The sequence below is a fragment of the Hyla sarda genome, chromosome 2 (genome assembly GCF_029499605.1).
Source record: "Hyla sarda isolate aHylSar1 chromosome 2, aHylSar1.hap1, whole genome shotgun sequence".
Taxonomy (NCBI): Eukaryota; Metazoa; Chordata; class Amphibia; order Anura; family Hylidae; genus Hyla; species Hyla sarda.
The window spans coordinates 43828470-43854443 of record NC_079190.1 but is presented as its reverse complement, the minus strand read 5'-3'; the positions used below and the strand labels follow the sequence as shown (position 1 = coordinate 43854443).

The 25974-nt window shown below is 41.7% G+C and overlaps 1 protein-coding gene across 1 annotated transcript in view; it reads right to left on the bottom strand.

The window, feature by feature from the left end:
- Positions 1-25974, bottom strand: part of DDX10 (DEAD-box helicase 10) — a 267940-nt gene that overhangs the window by 121194 nt on the left and 120772 nt on the right. Inside the window, exons 14-15 of the mRNA XM_056561668.1 lie at positions 17701-17826; positions 5011-5172 (exon numbers count right to left, since the gene is read on the bottom strand). Coding sequence (XP_056417643.1) covers positions 5011-5172; positions 17701-17826 — 288 coding nt within the window. The remainder of the gene's footprint in view (positions 1-5010; positions 5173-17700; positions 17827-25974) is intronic.

The following is a 25974-nucleotide window of genomic DNA, read 5'->3' as shown; positions in this document are numbered from 1 at the left end:
CTGGAGCAGTTTGCAAAGGAAGAGTGGTCAAACATTCCGGCTGAGAGGTGTAAGAAGCTTATTGATGGCTATAGGAAGCCACTGATTTGAGTAATTTTTTTTCCAAAGGGTGTGCAACCAAATATTAAGTTAAGGGTGCCAATAATTTTGTCCAGACCATTACTGGAGTTTGGTGTGAGATTAAGTCCAATTAGCTTTTTTTCCTCCCTTTTTTGTTTTAGTTCCAATACACACAAAGGGAATAAACATGCGTATAGCAAAACGTGTTACTGCAATCCTTTTCTGTGAGAAACACTTTATTTTCTTGAAAAAATTCAGGGGTGCCAACATATATGACTGTATATACAAAAATGCATAGATGCCAAGGTCTCAGGGAACGGTTCTATAGCCGAGGCTATTGGTGTCTATGTGGATCGTGTATTTAGGAAATTTGTCACGGCATTACCATCTTATGTCCGTGACACAATGGATTTCTCTTCCAGAGGATTGAGTGCATAGACGTGGGCCAAGGTATTATTCTTGCGAGCATAGACGTTGAGGGCCTCTATAGCTCAATACCTCATGAATGTGGACTCCTAGCAGTGGAGTACTTTTTAAGGACAAGGGGAAATTTCTATCAGTCTCATAATCGGTTCATCTTTTCTCTTTTACAATACATCCTAAGTCATAACTATTTCTGGTTTGATGGGAAGATCTACAACCAGCTCAGGGGGACGCGACTGCCCCTGTGCCCCCACATACACTAATATCCTCCTGGGCTGGTGGGAAGACACCGTGGTCTTCCCACCAGATGAAGTTACCTGGACCCAGTATATCACACTCTCCGGCTAGGTACACAGATTACATTTTTGTCCTATGGTCTGGCACAAGTGAATATTTCTTGGCCTTTATGGAACATCTTAATATCAGTAACATAGGACTAAAGTTCACCCATAACATTGACGTACAAACCCTATCATTTCTGGATATATGTGGTAATATAGAAAAAAGAAGAAGACCGCAAACGGCGCCTCGTGTATTACCCTTAGAGTAGGTGTGGAGTAGTAAAGCCCCTTAAAAGTGGCTGCTCACCTTGGAGAAGAAGAAATAATGCATATCACCTCAATAAGAGGTATATTGGTGGAGCAGGCTGCTCAGCCGGAGGGTCCGCAGGGGTCAGGTAAACCTGTCCTGTAGAAGCATGTGAAGTGGTAGAGAAAAAAGGACCAAAGATTTCCAGGCGCTGCTAGCTCAAAGACACCGGAGGCACGAGTTATAGATGAAAGATCCTTGCAGGCATCATATTTATTAAAAAAACAAAAGTATAGATGACGCGTTTCGAGGGTAACCCCCTCTTCCTCAGATCAACATAGTATGTTGATCAGAGGAAGAGCGTGTTACCCTCGAAACGCGTCATCTATACTTTTGTTTTTTTAATAAATATGATGCCTGCAAGGATCTTTCATCTATAACTCGTGCCTCCGGTGTCTTTGAGCTAGCAGCGCCTGGAAATCTTTGGTCCTTTTTTCTCTACCTCTTCGCACATTTCTGGATATACGAGTTTTCAAAAATGGAGAGAGGTCTATCCTCTACCTTATTTTGCTAATCTAGTATACTTCATTGTGAATTGAGGGGCTCCAATATGTTTAATTTTAAGACTTAGGGGTTATTTATACCTTTAGTGACCTGTCCATATATTATTCCAAAAACCTTGCTCCCACAGTTTACCTTATTTCATACACAGCCTACTCCTGCCTTTCTCTGGTCCTTTGAATGGGAGCTAAGTAATCAGCTATAGATGATCAGAGGGCGGAGTATTTGATTCTTGATAACATCTAAGAGGGCAGTCATTGGCTGCTTGTACGTCATACTAGCTCGATCACATGATCGGGAGATTTACTGCTTTGGTAGGCGGTCCCAGTGACTAACCTGAGTGACGTCCTTGGTAAGCAGGCGTCAGTGACCGGCCCTATTATGTATCAGCACTAGCGACCGGCCTGATCATGTCCGTTCTCTGCACACGTGATACATTTCGATCCCATGATGGGACATGTGATCTGGTCCCGTGATCGCTGCTTAACATGGCGCTTTCGGCGGGGAAACATTGTGTTCCCAGTGACTTAATTTCCGTCACATCTGAGGCTTAACGTAGCGGGCTAATAAGGTAAGCTCACTGGAGACAAACGCGCCTTTATTGGCTAATTGGACCCAGGGGAGGGACTTTAGTCGCCATTTATACCTCCCAGTTGAACAATCCAACATGGCCATCAGCAGTTTTCATTCATCCTGCTCCTGACCATCCATCATGGGATCGTCCATTCTTCATCTTCTTCATACCTTTAGAGGGTATAATACATCTGACCGTGAGAGGGGAACCACATATTATATAATTCCGGAAGTATAGTTGTCTTTTTGACATTTTTTACCTTATGCTATACCTTCTATCTTGTACTTTGTGATCATAGGTGTACACGTGTGCTTGTTGATATATTACATACAACAAAATAACTAACTATATACACATATCTGGCTTATTTATCTATTGTGGTCCAGGAGTAGGGTTATCATTCCATATCCCCCGAGCCAGTTAGGGACCCAAGTGAGACAGTGAGCCTCTATCCTAACTTTTCCTAATCATAGGATTAACAAGGGTTTTTCAGGGTTAGGTTCCAGAGTGGGGCCGCCCTTGTCAGGGCGTTTACTCTGCCTAAGAGTAGCCAGCAAATGTTGAGGGTGAGAGTAGGTAGGGACAGGGTGAGAGTAGGTAGGGGCACTCTACATCATTTGCCCATACCATCCCCCCTAGGACCTTTCCCCCCCTGATCCCTCCCTCACACCCATCCTTTATGTAGGTGATGGTGTATGGTGCATTTTTGCTCCATGTTATGTAATATTTGTGATGACTAGCGGATAGCACCTGAGTACATCTTTATTGTTTTGTATGTCTGCAAATCTGATACTTACCTTGGTTCTTTTGCAGCACCATTGTGTGGCACCATTTTGGTGCATGGTTAATGGTATTAAACCATTTGGATCCATTTTTAGAGTATAATAAATAAATGTTAAGTTTTAGTGTTTCAGTCATATTTGACGTGTACACTATTGACAGTCTTTGATTTCTTCTTGGTGATTTGTCATTGCAGAATACGCTGCGTATTTCCCACTGAGCAGCACATTTTGTGCAGAATGAAATACACTGCGTCAGCACTAAGAGGGACCGTACCATAAGTATCGCGCAAAAGGTAATTGCCGATACCGATAAGTCCAAAATCGCGAATATTGGCCAATACTATCGATCCCTTGTGGGTGGTCCTAATTTGGTTATGGGAAGTGCATAAATTGGATTGTGCAACCATGTAACTATTAGAGACACTCAAATATGGAAAAAAGCAACATATTCCTTCTGTACATTTACCATCTCTCCTTTTCTGTTAGTATCACACACCGAACAAGCCTCAAGAACTTTCAGCACCGTGAACAATAAAAAAAAAAATTCAATTATTGGTAATTGATGTGATAACGTGAAGCATTATAGTGATCATATCGCTCAACCGTGTGTACACTACAAACAATCTGTGAAGGCGATGTAATCTCCTGCTACTATGGAGAAGTGATGGTTGGGGGCACAATAAATTAATGTTTTCATTTGCGCTTTGTTCATTATTCTTTTTCAGAGATTCCTCTTTTTCTCTTCAGCGAGCAGCGGTACTTATTAAAAAGATTAAACGAATACATTAATTATGGATTCATTAAAAGAAGCCAAAGCTTAAGCAAAACTCCCAGAAATATATAGGACGCGGCAAGGAAGACTCACATTGGGTATTTATGCCCCAAAGATAGATGTATTTCCAGTTTACAAAATCAGCAATAAACAAGACTAGTAATGGAATGAATATTTAAGGCCTGCATGAATTTATTCTGCCTCAATTCATTGGCAAAAAAGTGACATTCATGCTTTGTATGGGTGCAGTTACATCACATTTCGACTCTTCGGAAAGCGTATACGGTGGGAGAATTTCATTTCAATGACCAGATACAGTTGAAAAATATGACAAGTGGAGTCACTAGCTGGCTACTGTTGGGTAATTTTCCGGCCATATCCGGTTTTTGGATTAGACTGAAAACCACAGCAGACCACGGTTTTCAGTCCAGTCCAAAGACCGGAAAAGGTCGAAAATGGCCAAATGGAGTTACTAGAAGACTTTGGCTGGTACATTGAACTGAATTGGGTACAACATGGGACTGGTAGGGGAGATGTGTGTGGCCATTAGGTTCCGCACCTCCCTGCAAACACCCCGGGTACTCCTGCTTTGGCAGGGTACCTACCGTTATCGGCTCTGCGGGCAGATACCTTGGCTAACGCCAAGGGGGATGCCGGGAGCATTTGTGGTCCCCTAGTAGCTTCGGCGAAAAGGGACATCGAACCTGGAACCTCGCAGGTACCTTTTGGTCCGGAGGCGAAGGGTAAGGTTTGTTGGGGGGCCTCTCTCCTATCGGAGAAGGGCTTGCGATGGACCGCATCCTTTGTGCACGTTTTTTTAGTGTAACACGTTTGCACTTTTTCTTGCACTTTGGGTGATTCGAGAGCACGTTCCTCGGTAGGGAAACAGCAGCAGGAGATTGTGAGTGTTCAGCCCCTGACCAATTGCAAGAACGAGAGGGAAGAGTAGCGCATGGCTGCACGCTTCTGTCCCCCTCTGTGCGGTAGAGAGCTGGGAGAGGACACGTTTATCATGTTACTCTCCCCGCTCAGTCTAGCTGCTATACCATGCACAACCTATGGAGAGATGTGGCACTGTTTAAGCAATCTGAGTAAGACTGGTAACTGTGGGCCCCACTGAAATATTTAGGTAATTTAAAGATCCCCTAAATGCAAATCTGCACAACACAGCTGGAGATAATTCAGGTAAGTAGAGCGTCATACAATTATCATGGATAGTGAAAAAACTAAGGCTATCCCAGCACTGGAAAGTATTGGAGAGTAGTCTTCAAGAAAAAAAAACTCTTACGTATCAGGAAAATAGATCTTACCCTGTGTTTTTCCTTGATTTTTTTCCTATATGCTTCTTTATCGTATTTGTCCTCTTCAGTCAGCCGTTGTCTTGCTTTAGCCAAATCGATGCCATTTTGATCGTTGTCCTCCTCAGCATCTTCTACTGCTGCTTTCTGTCTTGGGGGCCACTGCTGGACTGCCTGAGAACAGAAAACATTGCACAAATGTGTAATAGCTGAAGCGTAAGTTATGCCAGAAATATACTCTGATGTGCCAAAAGTATTGATAGGCTTGGAGCCATCCATTGGCAGAGGACTTCCTAAAGTATACCTGCCATTTCAAAAAAAAATAATTTCACACGTCACAGAGAGACATGTCTAAAGTTTAGATCCCTGAGGTCTCCATGCTGAGCCCCCTGGAGAAGCGCAATGTAGGAGTGCTTCACTCCCCAACTAGAATCAATCAATGTAGTGCAACACAGGACAGTCCCATGATGGGACTGACGAGCGACGCCCCTGATGTTATGCCAAGAAGCAGAACGGAAGAACGTCACTCATCAGTGCCACGCAGAGGACGCCGATCGGCAGAGATGCCAAGCCTGAACCTGAGCGTACTGGGAGACACAGGCAAGGCGAGAAATGCAGTGGCCCAGCAGGGAATCAGGAGGGGAGAAGGGGGAGACAATGTCACACAGAGGGTGATAAAAAAGGGAGGGGGGTGAAGGAGAGAATTAAATAGCTGAGGGAGGGCATCGTAGGCGGGTGTTGGGGGTAGGTGATGATGTGATAAGGGTGGGGGTTTAAATAGCACAGGGGGGGGATTAAGAGGGGGTAATGTGGAACATGGGGTGATAAGAGTGGGGAATTAAATGGCACAGGGGAGGTTCAAGGGGGGAGATATAAAGTGGCACTGGGGGGGATCAAGGGGGAGAATGAACTGGCACGGGGGTGGTTAGGGGGCATAAAATGGCACAGGGGTAAATAAAGGGTGTTAAGTCCCTTGTTGGGTGTAGCAACAAAACTGAGCTCTGTTCTTGTGTCAACCCTGTGGATGATTCTCAGACCAGATTGTGCTCATTGCCTCAAGTTAACAGGAGTCCTATAATGGTCGGTATAAAAATTATTAGTCTTGCGCTGTCCAATGGCTCTGGCTGTTCACATCCTATTGTAAAGTCCCTGCGGGTGAGCACTTTGTACAGCGAAACTATGTAAAACCAACCCGTTTTCCTCTAAGAGACCACAGTGATGTCAGCCTGAGGTTTTGTTAATTGAATGTAAGGCATTAATATTTTTTGCGCAATGGTAAGTCACACGCTATAGTAACGTGCTCCGGGCCGCACTTCCGTGAGCCAGGAGAGATAAAAACTTAATAGAGTTGGCCCCAAACCAGGACCATTTTACTGCTTTACACAAGGCAGATGGGGCCGCTAATGCAACGAAGTCTGCAAAAAAAAAAGGTAATGGCTTTTCCAAAGGGAATAATATTGTTTCCTAACTTTCACTGCACTCCATAAAATTTGTTAAAAAACACACAGATGCCAGATTTCATAATTAGTATATTATACAGAGGGGACGAGTTACTATAGACGGATGGGAGCTGCGCTCCTCGGTTATTTTTAACGTCACATGGGCATTGCTCTTCTGTTCTGCCTGTAAAATGCAAGTTTCAGCAATTTATATACATCCGATGTTTTTACATATCGTAGGTAGAATGTATACTCCGGGGAGGGAAATTAAATAAGTTAAGCAGATTGTCTCCCATAGGTTACACGTGCGTTACATTAAGGGAATGTGTCATCAGAAAATTATTAAAGGGGTTACCAGGAAAAAATGTTTTTTATATATCAACTGGCTCCAGAAAGTTAAACAGATTTGTAAATTGCTTCTATTAAAAAATCTTAATCCTTTCAGTACTTATGAGCTTCTGAAGTTAAGGTTGTTCTTTTCTGTCTAAGTGCTCTCTGATGACACGTGTCTCGGGAACCGCCCAGTTTAGAAGAGGTTTGCTATGGGGATTTACTTCTAAACTGGGCAGTTCCCGAGACAAGCAATTTACAAATCTGTTTAACTTTCTGGAGCCAGTTGATGTATAAAAAATTTTTTTTCCTGGTAACCCCTTTAATAATTTTCTGATGACACATTCCCTTAATGTAACGCACGTGTAACCTATGGGAGACAATCTGCTAAACTTATTTAATTTCCCTCCCCGGAGTATACATTCTACCTACGATATGTAAAAACATCGGATGTATATAAATTGCTGAAACTTGCATTTTTGATATATTATAGATTAATGTATGCAGAATAACTTTACAATTGCATGTTATTAAAAAAATATGCTTCTTTCTATTTAATTTTCCACTTTGAAGAAATGACCACTAGGGGTCTCCCTACCAGTCCTGGCAGCAAGCATTTCAGACTCATGCTGAAGTCCTAAACACTACGAGCTGCCAGTCTGCTTTGTTCACAAAGGAGGACACTCAGAGCTGCCAGCCTGCTTTGTTCACAGCCTGTTTGGCTGTGAACAAAGCAGGTTGGCTGCTCTGAATGTTTAGGACTCCAGCATGAGTCAGAAATGCTTGCTGACAGGACTGATCGGGAAAAATACAATAGAAAGAAGCATATTTTTTAACATGCTATTGGAAAGTTATTCAACATTCATTAATCTAAAATATATCAAACGTTTATTTGATGAGAGGTACCCTTTAAGAAGCATTAGAACATGACTGGGGATTTCAAGTTTAGCATGAATGGCCTATTACAGTGGTCTTCAACCTGCGGACCTCCAGATGTTGCAAAACGACAACTCCCAGCATGCCCGGACAGCCATTGGCTGTCCGGGCATGCAGGGAGTTGTCGTTTTGCAACATCTGGAGGTCTGCAGGTTGGAGACCACTGGCCTATTACGTCGTGTGCACTTGGCAGAAAATTTGTTAAATGTCCACCAGGAGAACACGGGCATACATTCCGCATATAGAATGTGCAGGCAGGATGTGCAGGCGGTAGGACCGCTCGTAAATGTGCAGTCTTCAACTGCAATGCATTTTAAAGCAACAATAATTGACGTCAATTCTTTCAGCAGAGATTGGTATCGGAACATGGCCTAAGTGTCTACACGCCTTTGCAGCACTCTCCTGAAAAGACAAGTTCTTAACACATGACTGGAGATTTCACAAACAATGACAGAAGACTCTCCGAAAAGGAAGGTGACCCATCTGTAGACAGCTGTTATGGGGTTTTTGTACAGAGAAGGGTGTTGCGTGGTCCTTTCCAGTCTGACCACAGTGCTCTCTGCTAGTGCTGGGCAGTATACCGGTATGAACCAGATAATGTTTTTTTTTTCTCCCACGGTATGGATTTTTGCCCATACCGCTATACCGGTCGGGCCCCTCCCCCACCCTCCGAGTCAATAAAAAAAATAAAACTTACCCGTAATGGGGGTGGTTCGGGCCATCCATCATTCCTGTAGTGTCCGGAGGGATTCCGGGTGGAGGGTGAACCGGTCCAGGCTGTCCTTCTCCGGGGGTCCTCTTCTCCACTCCGGGCAGGCTCTGGCCTAGTACGCTGCATAGACGCCGCTACGTCCGTGACGTCAGGTGCATCGCTGCGCACAGACGTCACTGTGCAGCGGCGTCTATGCAGCGTCTATGCAGCCCGGACCGGTTCACCCTCCACCCGGTATGCCGCCGGACACTACAGGAAGGATGGATGGCCCGGACCACCCTCCCCGGACGGTCCCTGCAGCAACTGGGAAGGCGAGTCAGGGTTCTGGGATGGACAGGGGTCTGTATAATATACTATATCTACAGTAGGCCCTCCAGCTGTTGCAAAACTACAACTCCCAGCATGCCCGGACAGCCAACGGCTGTCCGGGCATGCTGGGAGTAGTAGTTTTGCAACAGCTGGAGGCACCCCTAGTTGGGAAACACTGACCTATACTATATACTACTATATAGTCCAACATGCTGGGAGTTGTAGTTTTGCAACAGCTGGAGGCTGTAGGGTTGTTTGTTACATCTATTTAAAAGGGTACTCCACTGCCCCAGTGTTCAGATCATTTAGTTCCAAAAGCCCATTTAGTTCCGTTACGCCACCTCAATGCAAAAAAAATAAATACCGTGTGATACCGTGATAATTTAGAAAAATACAGTGATACTCATTTTTGGTCATATCGCCCAACACTACCCTCTGCTGACACCTCTGTCCATGTCAGGAACTGTCCAGAGTAGGAGCGAATCCCCATAGCAAACCTCTCCTGCTCTGGACAGTTCCTGACATGGTCAGAGGTGTCAGCAGAGGGCACTGTGGTCAGACTGGAAAGGACCACATAACTTCCTCTGTATTATACAGCAGCTGATAAGTACTGGAAGGATCAAGATTTTTAAATAGAAGTAATTTACAAATCTGTTTAAATGGGGTTATCAACTGGTTCCAGAAAGTTAAACAGATTTGTAAATTACTTCTATTAAAAAATCTTAATCCTTTCAGTACTTATGAGCTGCTGAAGCTGAGTTCTTTTCTGTCTAAGTGCTCTCTGATGACACCTGTCTCGGGAACTGTCTAGAGTAGAAGCAAATCCCCATAGCAAACCTCTTCTAATCTGAGCAGTTCCCGACAGTTGCCAGACAGAAAACAACTACTCAACTTCTGCAGCTGATAATTATTGAAAGGATTAAGATTTGTTAATAGAAGTAATTTACATATCTGTTAAACTTTCTGGAGCCAGTTGATATAAAAAAAATAATAAAATGAAGAAAGAACTGATGTCCAGCGCTGCTCCCGTATAAAAGTAAAATTCTTTATTCAATCATGACACCAACAGGTACAGAAGACACAGTAGTCACAGGTAGGTGACGCGTTTCAGCCCACCAAGGGGCCTTAGTCATTGTCAATGACTAAGGCCCCTTGGTGGGCTGAAACGCGTCACCTACCTGTGACTACTGTGTCTTCTGTACCTGTTGGTGTCATGATTGAATAAAGAATTTTACTTTTATACGGGAGCAGCGCTGGACATCAGTTCTTTCTTCATTGCATATACCTGGGTACGGTCCGTACCAGTCCGTGCGCAGCAGGAAGTGGGAGGTGAGCTGGATACTTCTCTACACAGCTTCTCAAAAAAAAACAAAAAAAACATTTTTTTTCCTGGAATACCCCTTTAACTTTTTGGCACCAGTTGATTTTAGAAAATTAGTTTTTCACCGGAGTACCCCTTTAAGGAAGTAATTCCCTATCTCCAATATATCTATATGATTACTAATGGATTGGTGGAGGGCCTGACTGCTAGGATCCCCACTAATCCCCAGAACACATAAAAAAAAAAAAAAAGTACTCTAACGTTGAAAAAGCTCACAGAGAATGAATGGCGCAGTGGCCACACCTGCACGGAAAGCGCTGTTCATTTGGGGCTACATTTTTTTTTTTACTGCATTCTGGGGATCGGCAGGTGTCCCAGTGGTCAGACCCCTGCAGATCCTCAAGTTATCCCCAATCCTGTGGGAGAAGTGAATAAAAATGGTGGATTTAAAACAGTTTCTTAGGCACTGTTCACATCTGCATTGTTACCGTAACTCCATTTTCCCGGTCAGCCATAGAAGCAAAAACAAACAAACAAAAAAATCGTTTAAATTGTGACCGATCACATTGACTTATAGCAGGGTCTAATAGATTCCGTTTTGGTGTTCTTCAAATTAAATAAGATAAAAAAAATCTGTGGTGGAGGCTCCAAATGCAAATGTGAACAGAGCCTTAGCCATCTGGTGTTTAATTTGGGGGGAAAAAAAAAATCTAAAGATGTAAGAAAACAAGCTAGGAGTTGAATCATCGCTCAATTTCCATTTTCAGATTTTTTTTCATACTGACTGTAATTATAAAAATTACATGGAATAGAAAAAAATATATATTGCTTTTTTTCTTATATATACTTATTTTATTTATACTTATATATACTTATACTATTTTCGTATATATACTTATTTTTTTCACATATACATACGCCCATAGTACAGATGTATCATTTGGCGTCACTGCGATAATTTATATCAGGGTTTCCCAACTAGTGTGCCTCCATCTGTTGCAAAACTACAACTACCAGCATGCCCGGACAGCCGAAGGCTGTCCGGGCATGCTGGGAGTTGTAGTTTTGAAACTTGTCTCCCATTGAGCACATCTTGGACGTCATCGGTCTGAAATTGCAAAGGGAGCTGCCAGCAGCGGCACCTGACGATTTGCATTCAGCGTGGCAGAACGTTCCTCAGACACCCATCATTAAAGGGGTACTCCGGCGAAAACCTTTTTTCTTTTAAATCAACTGGTGGCAGAAAGTTAAACATATTTGTAAATTACTTCTATTAAAAAATCTTAATCCTTCCAGTACTTATTAGCTGCTGAATGCTACAGAGGAAATTCCTTTCTTTTTGGAATGCTCACTGATGACATCACGAGCACAGTGCTCTCTGCTGACATCTCTGTCCATTTTAGGAACCATGCATAGCAGATGTATGCTAAGGGCAGCATGGTGGCTCAGTGGTTAGCATTGCTGGCTTGCAGTGCTTGGGACTTGGGTTCAAATCCCACTAAGGACAACAATAAATAAAGCGTTATTATTATAATAACGTCAGCAGAGATCACTGTGCTCGTGATGTCATCAGAGAGCATTCCAAAAAGAAAAGAATTTCCTCTGTAGTATTCAGCAGCTAATAAGTACAGGAAGGATTAAAAAATTTTAATAGAAGTAATTTATAAATATGTTTAACTTTCTGCCACCAGTTGATTTAAAAGAAAAAAGGTTTTCACCGGAGTACCCCTTTAACTCCAATAATATCATGACAAGGTGTGTAAGCGCGTGTATTTCTGCATGTGGCGCCTATATTCGATATTAAATAAAGAAAGATGTTTTGAATATTTTCTTTCCATTTTTTTTCATCATTTGCATATCATTAACCTATCCATCGATCCTGTGATTTCCATGATTTCACAGTGTTTCCTTCTTGCCATTTCAATGTTGAGGTGTGAAATTCATAATATTAAAAAAGCAATAAATGGAAAAATACTGAAGTCCATTAATTGACTTCTATTTTATATCTGAAGGCCTGGCCGGTCCAAATGCATCTACCTTAAAGGGGTATTCCAGGCAAAACATATATATATTATATATATATATATATATAATATATCTATATATATATATATATCTATATATATATATCTATATATATATCTATATATATATCTATATATATATCTATATATATCTATATCTCAACTGGCTCCGGAAAGTTAAACAGATTTGTAAATTACTTCCATTAAAAAATCTTAATCCTTCCAATAGTTATTAGCTTCTGAAGTTTTCTGTCTAACTGCTCAATGATGATGTCACGTCCCGGGAGCTGTGCATGACGGGAGAATATCCCCATAGGAACTGCACAGCTCCCGGGACGTGAGTCATCAGAGAGCAGTTAGACAGAAAACAACAACTCCACTTCAGAAGCTAATAACTATTGGAAGGATTAAGATTTTTTAATAGAAGTAATTTACATATCTGTTTAACTTTCCGGAGCCAGTTGATATCTAAAAAAAAACTTTTGGCCTGGAATATCCCTTTAACTAGTCCATGATTATAATTATATATACACATACACATAAATACATACACACACACACATACATATATATATATATATATATATATATATATACACATAAATACATATATATATATATATATATATATATATATATATATACTTGGGATTCACCCAAAAAAAAAAAAAAAAAAGGTTATGTACAGTTATGGATAAAAAAATATATATATAAATAATAATAATTAAATCAGTGCCATTACATAAATTGCAAAAACTTCGGAGGTTAACCTCCAAAAGACAGCATTAAAGGGGTACTCCGGGGGAAAACTTTTTTTAAAATTTTTTTAAATCAACTGGTGCCAGAGAGTTAAACAGATTTGTAAATTAAAGGTTGAAAGAGAGTTTGTTTTAGCTCACCTGATCCCACATGTGCACGGCCAGCCTCTGAAGCAAAGCAGATTTCAGAAGAAGGGCGGAGCCAGCACTGAATAAAAGTATCCTTTATTTAGATTCAAGTTAAAATCCCATGGTAGGCAAACAATGTAACACAAGGACAATAGTGCAGGACTGCATCCCTAGGAGTCCTCAAACCCCGACGCGTTTCAGGCCACCAGGCCTTTAGTCATGGCATACACTTCAGCACATGCTTTTATACTGAGAGAGTCCAGGTGCTCCCCTCCCACAAGGGGAGGGAACACCGGAACTGATCACCTAGAACAGACAACTTTATTGCCCAATGTGTGTTAAAAACAAACATATATACAAGTGAGGAACTTATTGCAAAAATAATACAAAAACGATATAGATACAATATTGCATAAGTAATTAGTACCATAGTTATAGATATATATAGATACAATATTGCATAACTAGTACCAAGAGGTAAGCTAAATTTATTGGCCAATGACGAAAAAAACTTTTTTCTGTAAATATTATAATATACATTATGGAGAATGCAGAGAAAACTTTTCCCGCATGATGGAACATATTTAATAATGAAGAATTAGGTAAGTTCTATTGTTAAGACCATGTGGAAAAATGCTATTAAACAAATAGATCCACAAAGCTTCCCTATTATGTAAATGTCTAATGTTATCCCCACCGCTTTTGCTGGGCATGATTTTTTCCAAAGCACAAAAACTAAAAGTCGAAGTATCACCATTGTGAACTAAAAAAAAAAGTGCTTAGATACATTAGACATACCACCACTGAGGGTTCCTCACTTGTATATACGTTTGTTTTTAACGCACATTGGACAATAAAGTTGTCTGTTGTAGGTGATCAGTTCCGGTGTTCTCTCCCCTTGTGGGAGGGGAGCACCTGGACGCTCTCAGTATAAAAGCATGTGCTGAAGTGTATGCCATGACTAAAGGCCTGGTGGCCTGAAACGCGTTGGTGTTTGAGGACTCCTAGCTATGCAGTCCTGCACTATTGTCCTTGTGTTACATTGTTTGCCTGCCATGGGATTTTAACTTGGATCTAAATAAAGGATACTTTTATTCAGTGCTGGCTCCACCCTTCTTCTGAAATCAGATTTGTAAATTACTTCGATTTAAAAATCTTAATCCTTCCAGTACTTACCAGCTGCTGTATGCTATACAGGAAGTTCTTTTCTTTTTGAATTTCTTTCCAGTCTGACCACAGTGCTCTCTGCTGACACCTCTGTCCATGTCAGGAACTGTCCAAAGCAGGATAGGTTTGCTATGGGGAATTGCTTCTAATCTGGACAGTTCCTGACACGGACCCGGACAGAGGTGTCAACAGAGAGCACTGTGGTCAGACAGAAACATTTTATTTTTTTTAAAGAAAAGAACTTCCTGTGGAGCATACAGTAGCTGATAAGTACTGGAAGGGTTAAGTAATTTACAAATCTGTTTAATGTTCTGGCACCAGTTGATTTAAAAAAAAAAAAAAGTTTTTTTTACCGACACACATACTGCTGTGCCACCATAGGCGGTATATTTGGTTGCCAGTAGTGAATCAGGGTTAACAGTTCCAGGTATGGAAGAAATTATGCTGTTTGGTGGACTAAGTAGTAAAGGGTTAATCCCCGGACTAAATCTAAATCACACAAAGCCTTCCGCAGGCTGCCAGACTGCACGGTGAGGATGGCGTGAGGCATGATTGCTGTGCTCACCTGCGCTCGCTCGCTTCTCCATCTCAATACCAGCAAAATCATCGTCCTAAAATGGGAAAAAGTCCTTGCAATGGCAGATAATGACACTGCAAGACCGCAGAGATGACAAACATCCCCACTAGGGCACATCTCCGGACTTGTCTTGTAAATGGGACTCAAACATTAGGCTCTTACTGATTTTGGGGGGAGGGGGGCTTGATTCTGTAAAACTCTAACCTCTTTGCACTCTTTTTTTCTTTTTATCTTTATTACTCCAAGGCACAGGACCCCCCCCCCCTCCCCCCCCCCCTGTGATCCAACAAGATCAGTATGCACAACATGACTCCTTTTCTCTCGTGACATATGCATCTGGGAAATGCATAGTCCATAGGTGTTAGATCCCCCCTATGGGCAGCACGTTTATCAAGCCCTACCTAAATGGACGACTCTCTACGGACATTCATCTACTGTGTATGGCCACCTTAACACCTTGGATACATGGGCAACATTTAAGTAAGGCTGGGTCCACACTATGTTTTGTCCCATACGGGAGCGCATACGGCAGGGGGGAGCTAAAACCTCGCGCTCCCGTATGTGACCGTATGCGCTCCCGTATGTCATTCATTTCAATGAGCCGACCGGAGTGAAACGTTCGGTCCGGTCGGCTCATTTTTGTGCCGTATGCGCTTTTACAACCGGACCTAAAACTGTGGTCAACCACGGTTTTAGGTCCGGTTGTAAAAGCGCATACGGCGCAAAAATGAGCCGACCGGACCGAACGTTTCACTCCGGTCGGCTCATTGAAATGAATGACATACGGGAGCGCATACGGTAACATACGGGAGCGCGAGCTTTTAGCTCCCCCCTGCCGTATGCGCTCCCGTATGGGACAAAACGTAGTGTGGACCCAGCCTAACACTGCAGAAGTGCCATGACGGCCATGTCTCCATCCATTACTAGTCTATTACTCTACAGCACAGCAAACATTCAGATGTCATACAACATGCTGCACCTTCATCCATCAGAAACGCTAAGACAATGGTAAGTAAAATGTGATTTTGGAGAGAAACTGGGCCGGCATCTTGCAAAGTCTAGGACTCTAATCTAGCAAATTGAAAAGTTAATGGCTAAGGTTAAAAGTTGAAAAACCTTTTTTTTTTTTTTTTTTTTTTTTAATCAACTGGTGCCAGAAAGTTAAAACAGATTTGTAAATTATTTTTATTTAAAAATCTTCCAGTACTACTTAGCTGCTGAATACTACAGAGGAAATTCTTTTCTTTTTGGAACACAGTGCTCTCTGCTGACATCTCTGTCCATTTTAAGAACTGTCCAGAGTAGGAGAAAATCCCCATAGCAAACATATACACAGTGCAGAGAGCACTGTGGTCATGATGTCAGCAAAGAGCACTGTGTTCCAAAAAGAAAATAATTTCCTATCAGCAGCTGATAAGTACTGGAAGGATTAAGATTTTTTAATAGAAGTAATTTACAAATCTGTTTATCTTTCTGGCACCAGTTGATTTAAAAAAATAAAATAAAATAAAAAAGAAACATTTTTCCACCAGAGTACCCCTTTTCTCAAATTTGGATAAAAAATTGGTTTTTTTTTTTTGTTTGTTTTTTTAACTAGAGTTTTATTTAAAATAAGGAACCATTGTGAAGTTGGGTGACAACATCCAGTGGGTCTGTGATTACCTACAAGACACTACATGAAAAATTTGCATAGCACCTTACAGCCTTTGCCCATCCAAGCATGCTGGGAGGTGTAGTTTTGCAACAGCTAGAGGCACCCTGGTTGGTAATCACTGATATAAAACATTGTGCTTAAATATTAAAAATATTTTGCAGCCTCGAGGTGCTCTGATTCGAACATTGTTTTCATTTTCATGATATGCCCCCCTCATGCCGATATATGGATTACGCCATTTGGTTGACTATCTGCATGAAACTCTGAATAGTCAGATGGGCGTGAACATTATTACAAAAAAGAGGTGTGACTGCTAAGGTCAGGTAGAGTAAAATTAGAGGCTAAGGGGACCTAAATCAGGAGGGTGTGAAAATAAAGCTGGTGGGCCCTAAATCAGGAGGGTGTGAATATAAGGCTGAGGGGGGCATAAATCAGGAGGGTGTGAATAGAAGGCTGAGGGGGCTTGTATCAGGTGGGTGTTAATATAAGGCTGAGGGGGTTAATATCAGGAGGGTGTGAATATAAGGCTGAGGGGGCCTAAATCAGGAGGGTGTGAATATAAGGCTGAGGGGGCCTAAATCAGGAGGGTGTGAATATAAGGCTGAGGGGGCTTATATAAGGGAGTGTGAATATAAGGCTGAGGGTCATATATCAGGAGGGTGTGAATATAAGGCTGAGGGGGGTTTATATCAGGAAGGTGTGAATAGAAGGTTGTGGGGGCCTAAATCAGGAGGGTGTGAATATAAGGCTGTGGGGGCCTAAATCAGGAGGGTGTGAATATAAGGCTGAGGGGGCCTAAATCAGGAGGGTGTGAATATAAGGCTGAGGGGGCCTAAATCAGAAGGGTGTGAATAGAAGGCTGATTGGGCTTATATCAGGAGGGTGTGAATATAAGGCTGAGGGGGCTTATATCAGGGAGTGTGAATATAAGGCCGAGGATGCTTATTTCAGGGGGGGGGGCATGTGTGAATAGAAGGCTGTGGGGGCCTAAATCAAGAGGGTGTGAATATAAGGCTTAGGGTTCGTGAATATGAGGATGAGGGGGCTTATATCAGGAAGGTGTGAATATAAGGCTCAGTGGGCCTAAATTAGGTGGGCGTGAAGCGTTTTGAGAGCAAATATCCAACCACTATGTGCCAAAGACTCTACACCAAAGCCTCTACAAAGAGCTATCCCTATTCTGGCAGATATGACACGCCATAGAAGAGTAAATGGGCATCCGCACAAAACTTCCTCCGACAATACTGCCTTATCAAGGGGCAGCAAGAGGAGGATTACTAAAATACGAGGAACAGTCCTTTAATAAAGTGGTGCTAGCCACAATAGTACCTAAAAGCAGCACTCACCTCTCCATCATCAGCGAAAACTATCTTTGTATTGACTTTAAAATTCTTCTTCAAAACTTTCTTGGCGTCATTCACTCTGGTCACTTTTTCCATTTTTTTAAGTTTAGATTTGGTCATTTCATCCTCCTATTAAGAAAGAAAAATAAAGTCAAGGTCAATATTAAATTTATTTCACCTATTTTTATAACCAAATTTGATTAAAATTTCTCTTGAAAAATTCTGTATTCTCTACTGCAGAAATTCCAATAATCTGAAGTAAAACACAAGGAATATATTGTATACAAAAAGGTGCAAATTTCTATGATAGACCCCAAAAAACAAATAAGCACTGTCCGATTCAAAAAACTTTTTTATTTGTTGTATATCTTAGCAAAACATTAACCTTTCTAATATACTTCATTAAAAAAATTATTTCCTTTTTAAAGAAATCATGGCTTATTTATAAATAAAATAAAATAAAATAAAAAAAGAGACCACTAGGGTTACCCATACCACCCAGAACATAATCCTGTCTGGCTGCAGCATCATCTTTGTCCCTGCTTAAGCACAGGTAGGGACAAAGTCTAAGTAGTATGGGCGCGACTAGAATGCCTCTGTACTCACTCCTGTCCTATCAGAGAGAAAGGGGTTACAGAGCAGCCTGCAGTGATTGGATGAAGAGGCCAAGCACCATACAGCAAACTCAGGGAGGAAGTGAATGCATGGTGAGTGAGGGCGGGCTCAGTGCTTGCCTTAGACATGCCCCTTCCTGAGCAGTGGATGTCAGAATGATTGAGGAGCAGAACAGAGGGATTTTTGAGCCAAATACAGAAGATAGACACATAAAAAAAAAAGAAATGTACAGCATCAACATGACCTAGTGAGTGACATGAGTGATATGACAGGTACGATTTAAGTATAAATGTCAGTCTTAAAGGCTTACTATAATAAACTAAAAAAAAACTTGATGACATGTTGCCCACTGAAGTCAAAAGTTGTGATCACACCAGGTCTAACTCCTGAGACCCACTTTGATCGCTAGCCATGGAAATACATTGCATTGTGCTCAACTCACTAGTCAGTGAACAGATCCAACCTTTTCGCAGCACAGAGTCATATAGTGAAAAGGTCAGATTTGATTGACAGCCGGAGAGTAAGCAGTGAGCTGCTACCTGCTTTATATATTTTTTTTAAGGATAGTGACCCTTCAAAGAATGCAAGACTCCTAACTGTACTGATCCTACATTAATTCTTCTGGAAAGCTATGAATACATTGAGGACTGGTTGTTACCATTCCTCTTATTGAAGAGGCGGGTCCCTACACAGGCTGGGTTCACAGTACGTTTGTAGTGTGCGGGAATCGGATACGGCTGGGGGGAGCGAAAACCGGGCACTCCCGTATACCAGATGGACCCGCCAGTACTTTATGCGTTTAAATGAGCCGACCAAAGTCAAACGCTGACTCCGGTCGGCTCATATTTGCCCCGTATAGGGTTTTCTGAGTTTCTGAACAGACCTAAAACCGTGGTATACCACGGTTAGAGAACAGAATACGGGGCAAAAATGAGCCAACAGGAGTCAGTGTTTGACACCGGTCGGCTCATTGAAACGCATCACATACAGGCGGGACCGGTTGGGATACGGGAGTGCCCGGTTTTTGCTCCCCCATAGATCATGAGAAATAACAAGGAAACAACATAACACTGCTAAAGAGTACCTGTTGCTTAAAAAAACTTTTCAACCAGCAACCAAGACAATCTAATAGACCAGTGTTTCCCAACCAGGGTGTCTTCAGCTGTTGCAAAACTACAATTCGCAGCATGGCCAGACAGCCTTCAGCTGTCCGGCCATACTGGGAATTGTAGTTTTGCAATAGCTGGAAGCACCCTGGTTGGGAAACACTGGCATTGTGGTCACGTGACCCAGAGTCAGGGGTGAACGTGCTTAGCATGCTCTTCTCCTAACTCATTCTAGTGATCAAAACTTTTCACGTGTCTCTACAACATGTATAAAGTTTTTAAAGGGATAGTGCCCATGTAGGAAAATAGTCATTTCATTGATCTTTCCTTCCAACAATCTCCTCTTTGACAGTTCCTTGATGGAGATGTAGAGTCGCATACAGCTCACAGTCCAGTGGCCATGCGAGAACACATGGACGTCATCCCACAGTAGATGTTGGAAGAAGATTTTACATTTCTCTTTGTTCCTCTTCCAACACTCTTCTCTGCCACGAGAGCTGCGATACCTCGCCGCCACCTTTCTGGATGCAGATGAAAGATTTCATTGCAAGATTCCAGCTCCCTTCTGTTCCTCTATCAAAAGCAAAACGATGAAGGGAGCGAGGTTATCAACGCAAGTGCGCACGGCGCCTGAAGCGGAATATTCCATTTACAAATTTTTAAAAAATAACCCAATGAATAAAAGAAAGAGAAAACAACAAAGAAAAAAAAAATGTAAAATTTATGACTATTTCTAAGAGGCTGGTATGGAAGCCGTTCTCTGGAAACCACTTATGTTGGAAGTTCTCAACGTAAAATAAAAAATGTCCATAATGGAAACCTGATCATAAAGCTTCAACTATAAAAGAATATCATGTGCAACAATCACTTGTGTTCTTCCCAATATGAAAGATCTTAAAGGGGCGGTCCATAGTAGGCAATGTAATTATTTTCCCAAGCTCCTGTATGTATACACACACACATATATATATATATATATATATATATATATATATATATATATATATATATATATTAGGGGAATATGCAAAGCAGCTCATTACATCACCTTTTCAGGTAATGTTCCCTGGTATCAGCTTAGCTCCTGTATGTAAACACACACATATACATATACATATATATATATATATATAACTCCAAAAAAGGAAAGCGGCACTCCAATGGCAGAAAAAAGGTGTATTTATTCACCCATCAAGTCAAATGCATTTGACTTGATGGGTGAATAAATACACCTTTTTTCTGCCATTGGAGTGCCGCTTTCCTTTTTTGGAGTTGTTTAAGAAGGGTTTGGAGTTTGAACCTGCGAAGGCTGAGCACCCGATCTGGACTTTAAGTCCCATTGTACAGTGCCGGTTCCCTCAATTTTTCTTTTTATATATATATATATATATATATATATATATATATATCTATCAGTGCGCTGAATCGCTGATGATATTTAATGTATACATGGATATATGTTTATGTATTTGATATTTATGAAAATATGATTTATTTATGTGATTGGCACTTAATTTGGAATGTAATTATTTATTGTGCACATGGGTATTTAAACCCCATACTGGTGTGTATCACTAAACTTGAAAATGGCTTGTTTCATGTGACAGAAATAAACTCAGTTTTACTTGGATTTCTCTGAGTGCTGCGTTCTTGCTGAGCTGTATATATATATATATATATATATATATATATATATATATATATATATATATATATAAATAAAATACAGTGACCCCCCCCCTCCCCCCGACCTACGATGGCCCCGACATACGATCATTTCAACATACAATGGTCTCTCAGAGGCCATCGCATGTTGAAGGCAGCATCAACATACGATGCTTTTGTATGTCGGGGCCATCGCATAAACGGCTATCCGGCAGCGCAGACTGCTTCAGCTGCCACCGGATAGCCGTTTACGGTGCCCCGTGTGGTCCGCTGACGATCACTTACCTGTCCTTGGGGCTCCGGCGCGTCCTCTTCGGGATCCGCTGCTTCGTCGTCATCACGTCGCTGCGCACGCCGTCCCGTCTTCCAATAGGAGCAGGGTGCGTAGCGACGTGATGGCGGCGTCGGAGAGCGAGGATGCCGGGGAAGCAGAGGCCTTGCCGGAGCGTCGGGGACACCTCGGGGACGCGGCGACAGCGATGGAAGGCGACATCCAGGGCAGCGATGACGGTCCGGAGCGGCGGGGACACGCAAGTATAATCTCCAATACCAGTGGTCTTCAACCTGCGGACCTCCAGATGTTGCAAAACTACAACTCCCAGCATGCCCGGACAGCCAACGGCTGTCCGGGCATGCTGGGAGTTGTAGTTTTGCAACATCTGGAGGTCCGCAGGTTGTAGCCCACTGTCCTATACTTTACATTGCACGGATCCCTCAACATACGATGGTTTCAACAAACGATGGTTCATTTGGAACAGATTACCATCGTATGTTGAGGGACCACTGTATATATATATTTTTTTACTATTTTACTTACCTCCACCTCCATTCCCATTCCCCGTTCTGCCACCAATCGGCACTACAATGTTACTTGAGCAGCAGAAGTCAGGTGACCGTCACAGCCAATCAGCGGCCTCAGCAGTCTGAGACGGAACATAACCTCCCAGGCTTCTGATTGGCTGCAGCAGTGTGGGAGGGGGGCACTAAAGATCATGACACATGAAATGTGACACTAATGGTGGCGACCCATCACATGGGACACTAATGATTGTGACACACAAGGTGGACACTAATGACCGTGACATGAGGGGTACAGTAATGATAGTGATAAATAGGGAGAACACTAATGACTGACACATGAGGTGGGGACATTAATGGTCATGACACATGAGGGGGACACTAATGATCATGACACAGGGACAGATGAGGGGACACTAATGAATGATCATATGAGGTCACGTGATGTGCAGCATCCTCGCTCCTAACAATTCTTTTTCTTTTCTTTTTTTTGTATTACATTAAAAATAAAAATTAAGATGTAAGATATATATATATATATATAGATATAGATATATATATGTGTGTGGGTGTGTGTGTAACATCTGGATGCCCACAGTTTGGAGACCACTGGCCTGGAGGAAAGAAGGTTTCTACACCAACATTGAGGGGTTCTTTACTGTAAGAGCAGTGAGACAAACTCTCTGCCAGAGGAAGTGGTCATGGTGAACTCAATAATAAGGAGCCTGCACAAATTTCAGGAAAATGGATTTATTCTGATGCCAAATTTAAAGTCAGGAAATAATTTTTCTACCTAAAATGAGGAAAACCTGCTTCTACCTTCCCTGATGCATCATTGCAGAGTAATAAGCTCATTCAGCTGGATGTAGATCATCCTTTAGGCTTCAAACTATGGGGGAGATTTATCAAAACCTGTCGAGAGGAAAAGTTGCTGTGTTGCCCATAGAAACCAATCAGATCGCTTCTTTCATTTTCCACAGGCCTTTTCAAAAATGAAAGAAGTGAGCTGATTGGTTGCTATGGGCAACACAGCAACTTTTCCTCTCGACAGGTTTTGATAAATCTCCCCCTATGTTTCTTTGTAAATAGAAGATTAGGAATATTTACACAACAAGCCCGGATTCGGACATTTCATGCACAGTACCACTTGTAAAATATCTCCGCTGTCACTCCATAATAATGTCAGTCTGCGCCACAGGCCGCTATGAAAGGACGGGTCACCGCACTGCAACTCCCTCGACTAAGCTGGACACAAGAGACCGCAACATGTTCTACGTACGCTGATGAAAGGAAACCGCTCAGGGCCATTATCCTATAAGATGTCACTTCTCTTCAAACACCGGCATCACAAAAAGGCAAAAGAACCATTCCTGCGGATACCACCACACAATTCCCTGGTAACTCAAGTAACAAAAACACTATGGGGGGTATTTATCAATTTTGCCTGTTGACCGTTTCTTTTTACTCTTTTTTTTTTCACTTTGGTTTTCGTGGACATGACCAAATTTATCATTTGGTGCACATTGTTAGTAATTTTGGCTCAAATGTTGAAATCAGCCGTTCCCAGCGCCTTTTACACAGAAGTTACCCCCACAGAGGACGCGTATTTTACCCCTTGTGCAGCCATTTCGGAGTCCCTCCTGCAGTATATCAGCAAGCGACCCCACATTTTCTTTTGTGGGGTTTATAGCCACCATGTGAAATGGATTTTATTTTCAACTTGGGTAGTTTTTTTTTTTACTTTAGTGCAGTGGTCTTCAACCTGCGGACCTCCAGATGTTGCAAAACTACAATTCCCAGCATGCCCGGACAGCCGTTGGCTGTCCGGGCATGCTGGGAGTTGTAGTTTTGCAACATCTGGAGGTCCGCAGGTTGGAGACCACTGCTTCAGTGCTTACCTTTCCTGAACCTGTGCGGCCATGTCCAATGCTGGCTCAACGGAGGGTGAAGGTTCCTCATAGACAACTATGTCGCAGGATAGTATTGAGCAGCCCTGGAGGCGTCGCTGCTTTCACCCAAAAAAAAAATGTTTTAATGTATGTTGACGCCTTTACATTTTCTGACATTACTAAGTGTGTTTTCCATGTGCAAAATTTCTTGGCGGGGATTTGCGCCAAAAAAAAACGGGATTTGCGCCAAAATTGTAACCTTTATATGTGTCCTCTATTTATGATTTGGTACAGGCTTTTATTCAATAATTGCAATTAAAAACCAGAAAATGTTAACACACCCTAAGGTTTCCAATCCCAAATGCAATGTAGAAGTGTTCTGCATTCTGAGTACTTCTTATGCCCCTAAAGTGCCAATTATATGACCGTCATTTTGTACAGAGCTCTAAGCACAATCCATAGGGGTGAACTTCACATACCTACAGTTTTATATGGAGATTCTTTTCTTTTATGTTGGATGACGTATTGTGGAGTTATTCTGCTTTTAGTATTGCTTTTTGGAAAGAATCTCGCCAACATTCTGCACCTAAAGTGAATCATACATTGCAGTCTGTGCCATGTGCATGTAGCATAAGCCTAAAATATAGGTGCATGTAGCATAAGCCTAAAATATAGGTGCATGTAGCATAAGCCTAAAATATAGGTGCACGTAGCATAAGCCTAAAATATAGGTGCATGTAGCATAAGCCTAAAATTTAGGTGCATGTAGCATAAGCCTAAAATATAGGTGCATGTAGCATAAGCCTAAAATATAGGTGCACGTAGTATAAGCCTAAAATATAGGTGCATGTAGCATAAGTCTAAAATATAGGTGCATGTAGCATAAGTCTAAAATATAGGTGCATGTAGCATAAGCCTAAAATATAGGTGCATGTAGCATAAGCCTAAAATATAGGTGCATGTAGCATAAGCCTAAAATATAGGTGCACGTAGCATAAGCCTAAAATATAGGTGCACGTAGCATAAGCCTAAAATATAGGTGCATGTAGCATAAGTCTAAAATATAGGTGCATGTAGCATAAGCCTAAAATATAGGTGCATGTAGCATAAGCCTAAAATATAGGTGCATGTAGCATAAGCCTAAAATATAGGTGCATGTAGCATAAGTCTAAAATATAGGTGCATGTAGCATAAGCCTAAAATATAGGTGCATGTAGCATAAGCCTAAAATATAGGTGCATGTAGCATAAGCCTAAAATATAGGTGCATGTAGCATAAGCCTAAAATTTAGGTGCATGTAGCATAAGCCTAAAATATAGGTGCACGTAGCATAAGCCTAAAATATAGGTGCATGTAGCATAAGTCTAAAATATAGGTGCATGTAGCATAAGCCTAAAATATAGGTGCATGTAGCATAAGTCTAAAATATAGGTGCATGTAGCATAAGCCTAAAATATAGGTGCACGTAGCATAAGTCTAAAATATAGGTGCATGTAGCATAAGCCTAAAATATAGGTGCATGTAGCATAAGCCTAAAATATAGGTGCATGTAGCATAAGCCTAAAATATAGGTGCATGTAGCATAAGCCTAAAATATAGGTGCATGTAGCATAAGCCTAAAATATAGGTGCATGTAGCATAAGCCTGTATAAATATAGGTGCACGTAGCATAAGCCTAAAATATAGGTGCATGTAGCATAAGCCTAAAATATAGGTGCACGTAGCATAAGCCTAAAATATAGGTGCACGTAGCATAAGCCTAAAATATAGGTGCACGTAGCATAAGCCTAAAATATAGGTGCATGTAGCATAAGTCTAAAATATAGGTGCATGTAGCATAAGCCTAAAATATAGGTGCATGTAGCATAAGCCTAAAATATAGGTGCATGTAGCATAAGCCTAAAATATAGGTGCACGTAGCATAAGCCTAAAATATAGGTGCACGTAGCATAAGCCTAAAATATAGGTGCATGTAGCATAAGCCTAAAATATAGGTGCACGTAGCATAAGCCTAAAATATAGGTGCACGTAGCATAAGCCTAAAATATAGGTGCACGTAGCATAAGCCTAAAATATAGGTGCATGTAGCATAAGCCTAAAAAATAGGTGCATGTAGCATAAGCCTAAAATATAGGTGCATGTAGCATAAGCCTAAAATATAGGTGCATGTAGCATAAGCCTAAAATATAGGTGCATGTAGCATA